At 37.4% G+C, this 4905-nt stretch overlaps 1 protein-coding gene across 1 annotated transcript; it reads right to left on the reverse strand.

The window, feature by feature from the left end:
- Positions 1-317: 317 nt before the first annotated feature.
- On the reverse strand, positions 318-4170 carry LOC132316501 (ethylene-responsive transcription factor ERF071-like). The gene is made up of 4 exons (XM_059814975.1): positions 4136-4170; positions 3212-3359; positions 2965-2971; positions 318-691 (listed from the first exon to the last, which is right to left on the reverse strand). Exons 1-4 carry the CDS (start codon positions 4168-4170, stop codon positions 318-320), a joined length of 564 nt encoding a protein of 187 aa, XP_059670958.1.
- Positions 4171-4905: the final 735 nt, after the last annotated feature.

The raw sequence follows: 4905 nt of genomic DNA on the forward strand, positions 1-4905 counted from the left end.
CCTCTCACGCACAGTATTGCTATGTTATTATAGTGGAGGAAAGTCCGTTGTCATCCTGATTTGGGTTTGATTGGATCGGTGTTAAAAGTCTCTAGTTTCCGCCTGATGAGCGAGCTGGTGACTGTCCCGTTGCTCACTCAATCATCTCCGCAATTGTAGAATTGGCGAACCACCGGGGTGCTCGACGGCGCTTGGTCGATTCGTGCAGGTGCAGTGCGAATGAATAAAAACTTTCTTTGCACGGGAGGGACTATTGCCCTCTTTCTTGCTTAATCAATTGTTCACCTTTGTGTGGAAGGTCTAAATTAGAGAAAGATTCACTCTTGAAGCCCATCCTTTTCCATCATATCCCAAAACCAATCATAATTATCTTCCTTACTAGTCTCTGCACTCTCACTCTTCTTCTCCAACGAGTTGGCTCTGAGCTCTTCATTTTCTGGTTGTGGTTCCGAGCTTTGTCCCTCTGTATAATCTGAAAATGGGAAGTTAAGCTTGGCTTTGGCTCCGCGGAACTCAATGGCCGCCTTGTCATAAGCCCTAGCTGCAGCCTCCCCGGTCTCGAACGTGCCAAGCCACACCCGGGTTGCTCTCTTGGGGTCTTGGATCTCCGCAGCCCACTTCCCCCACCTCCTCTGTCGGACTCCCCTGTACTTTTTCTTCCTCTTCTCAGTCTTACTCTGTTTCTTCTCTTCTTCATTATTCGGCGGGAAGAAGTTTGGTCATTGTACTTGTGGAAGATTGGAGGGATTGTAGCAGCCGGGTGCCATTTGGATCATCACTATCACCGCCGGTGATGACGTGCTTGAGTGCTGAGACCATGATGGAGTGTTCTTGGTCTGGGGTCAAACGAGAAGAAGAGGAGGCCATTTCCATGGGGTTCATTTTGAAGAAGAATGAGTAAACTTTTGCTAGAAAAACTGGCAGAGAAATGGTATGTGTGAGGATTTTCATGTCTATTTACTTATATACGTTGAGTGAGTGAGTTTGCATGCGGCATCCCGCATCCAGATGATGTACGCAGTAACGCAATTGGGACACGGTTCAACGTTGGATTGGAAAACTTGTGACAGCATGGAAAAATAGCGCCAGGACGGTAGGTCAAGGCTCTGGTCAAAAGCTTATTGGACTAGTAAGATATTTCTGAACTTATCGATCAGAAGGGAAGTCATTGATGTATTCTACAGTTGAGATTATAGTGACACTTTTGTTCCCACACATGGATAGGGCCAATAATTCACTCGGTTTGGTCCTTCAGTTGTCTAAATTTTTTTTTGTTCGGTTTGTTGATCCATTCACTTTGATCATAATGTTTCATAAGACATAAGAACCCAGTAATTTACTTATTTTTACGTTTGTCTAATTTGTCTTTTAAACTTTTTTTTGAGGCTTAGTGACAGTGACTAAACCAAGTGAGATTTTGAGCTTTTAAAAATCGGTTGGGTGACAATCACACACATGGGATAAGATTGACTCACTTGATTTAGTCGTTTCATTGTTTAACGCGTCACGAATAGCAAAGTTAATTCGTGCATTTCTATTTTACCTTATGCATTATTGTTACAAAATATGGAGCACTCAAAAAATTACATTTTTTTCGATGGTTAATTTGAAAAGAGATAAATACACAACAACAACGGAAAATGTAGGGAAAAAAAAGTCTCTAAATCCTTGCTTTAATGATTTCTAATTACATTCTTAAATATAAAAAAAAAGTTTTTAAAATATCTTAACCAAAATACACAACACGTTGTGCATCATGATAATATGTTGTGCACTATTCTTATTTAATCTGTTTAACCATTCCTGACAAACTTGATGGGAGTGTCAGTAACATTAGTCCTTCTAATTTTAATAATTTATACTTGTTTTTCAGTTTTGTAAAGTGTTTATTTAAGTGTGATTATAGATTCACCTAAAAGTGGAAGGTTGAGGTATCCAATAAACAAATGAATGTTGGGGTGACTTCATCTACGTTTTTTTTTCCTTGAAAACTAAAAATAAAAATCTTGAACTAAATTTAAAATTCAGATAATAAATAAATGAACTGAGTCTTCGCTCGATATTTTACGTGTTTAGAGTCCTTTTCACTACGGTTAGTATTTATTAACGCTACCAAAGAATTCCATTGGCTGGATATGAATTATATATATATATATATATATATATTATGCAATTATATATAATAGTTAATTTGAAAAATAATATGAAGTACCTGCTTGGATACCTAAACCTAATAAACACTGTACGCCTTAATCTAACTTCACAAATTTTTTGAGAAGTATTTTAGTATATTTTACACTTGTTTTGTAGTCCTAACATATGGGGAGGTTGATGATATTTACTCACTATTATCTATATGTATTATATGTCTTTTTTCAACATGATAAAATCTTTGCAATCAATGAATGTAGCCCTAGTTTAGAGTGAACACGTAAAATTCGTATTTGTCTGTTAATTCAGTGAATAGCTATTTTTAATTATAAATAAAAATAATGAGTGCCCACAATAATATTCTCTCCTAACTTGGATTCAAATTTGAATATTTATTAGATTTAGACTATGATTTACACGAATTGACTTCATATCTTTTTATTTGTTCCTTACTAGTCTACAATTGTTCAAGCTAAAAAAATTTATAATCGAGTTTTAAGTAACACAAGTTAAATTAATTTTCAAATCCTTTATTTTAGGGCAATAAATAAGTGTTTTTCAAAAGGGAACAAAAAATTTGGGGCAATTAAATTTTCCAATAACTTTGGGAGATTACAAGTTATATAACTAATCTTTACAATCATAACTAATAATTGTAATTTATTATTATTATTATTGGTGGGGGAGGTGGGCAGCATGCCTGCCTAGCCTCTACTCCAGTTTTGTTCCTACCAAAGGAGGTGGGGGTTTGACGTTTGAGTCCTATAGTCTGTAGACATTTGTGGGGGAATAAGAGTGTTTTTGAGTATTTACCTTTTTTCTTAAAAATAAAATAGAAAAAGATTTATATTCCATTAAATCACACCGTTGTAAACAATAAATTTTAAAACACATGAAAATTACGAAAAGAAATATGTCCCTCTAAATAAATACCTTCTTTTTTTTTTTTTTTTTTTTTTTGACACGAACAAGAGATTCATTCAAAAAACAAGGAGAATACATTTAGGGAGTAGAGCATGTAACAACTACGGGGCCAAATGCTCCACTCTAGATCACTAACCTCGGCTTCTAAAGCCTTCTTGCTCAATAAATGAGTCGCACCATTTCTTGTATGAGGAACCCAAGAAAGAGAGGAACCAATGCAATCCTTCTTAAGCAAAGCAATATCGTTCAGAACCCTCAACTGGATAGCACTCGAAGCACCAAAGCTTTTTTCAAAATAAAACATTCAACGAGCATAGGATCACAAACATTAACACGGAATACCGATGCCACTTTAATAGACTGGCCCAAAAAATTCCTTAAAAGTATGCCACCTCCACAAGTCTTACGGGAACTATTAAACGCCGCATCAAAGTTAAGTTTCAGGCAACCAGATTTTGATGCAGACCACCCCCTCACAGATGGAGAAGGTGGGGCAGGGGCAATGGAAAGCAATTGGAGACACCTCCAAAAAAATCATGGAAAGCTGCACCGCATCAAAAGGCTCCCACTTTTTACGTTTGAATACTACTTTTACATTCCACCTCTCTTAGGAGTAGCCCGCAAAAATCACATTCCAATATTTTTAATTAAAGAAACCTACTTAAGAGTGATGATATATATATATACCTCCAAAAGTTTGGAGACTAGTATGAGGACTAAATGACATCTTAACTAGGGATGTAAATGAGCTGTGACTCTAGTAGTGGCTTGTTTGGTTCAGTGCGATCACATTGTTATAGCATTTGATCGACATTTTTGTAACAAACTTGAGCTCGGCTCGAACAAACTTGTTTAACAGGTGTCGCTCTCATACTCTGAACGCACTTTCACTCTCACGCTTTGTGCGCTCTCTCGCTCAAAATGGTCATTCCATTAGAAAGAAATTTCAAGTAATGAAAATTCATTTCATAACTAAACTTATGAAATGACCATTCTATTCCCAAATAATTAAAAAAAAAAAAACCACATGTTCCAAGTCCAAAAACCACGATGCCTCTACCTTCCACCACCACCATCGCCGCCGCCTTGCGCCATTGTCACTACTACCACCACCACACTGCTACCGCCTTCAACTACCACACTGTTGTCACATCCACTGCCATTCACTACCGCTACTACCACCACCGACTTCCACCACAGTCACCGCTTTCCACCTTGAACCATCACCATCTCAATTGCCTTCAATGATCATCATTTCCCCCACCACCATCAGCATCACTGTGGCCACCATCACCGCCACCGCCTTCCACCGCCCCCGCCGCCACCTCCTTCCACCGCCCCCGCCGCCACTGCCACCAAATTCTACCTACGCCACTACTTTCCACCACCTACACCATTGTCACATTCCACCACTACCACACCACTGCCCACCATCATCACCTACACCATTGATGCATTCCACCACTGCTTCCACCACCGTCACCGCTGCCATTTCTTTAAAAAAAAAAATTATAAACGAATGTTATTTTGTTAATTTAATATATTTGTCACTAAGAGGTTTATTTTGGAGAACTCAATTTGAAATTCATTCCATTCTAAATTTTAAATTGGTCCAATAAAGAAGTAGAATGATTATTATCATTCCATTCCTACACATTTCATATTTGCAATCAAACAACACACTTTGTATTTGCAATCAAACAATAAAATAACAATGACCATTCCATTTCATTTCCATTTTCACTTATACCCTTTCTTTTTCATTCTTGCATACCAAACACAATAACATTCTTTATTAATAACACTTTATAACCTAAACATATCCTGAAA

The sequence above is a fragment of the Cornus florida genome, unplaced genomic scaffold (genome assembly GCF_030987335.1).
Source record: "Cornus florida cultivar Cherokee Brave unplaced genomic scaffold, ASM3098733v1 CherokeeBrave_3.0.0_Hap2_Chr07, whole genome shotgun sequence".
Classification (NCBI taxonomy): Eukaryota; Viridiplantae; Streptophyta; class Magnoliopsida; order Cornales; family Cornaceae; genus Cornus; species Cornus florida.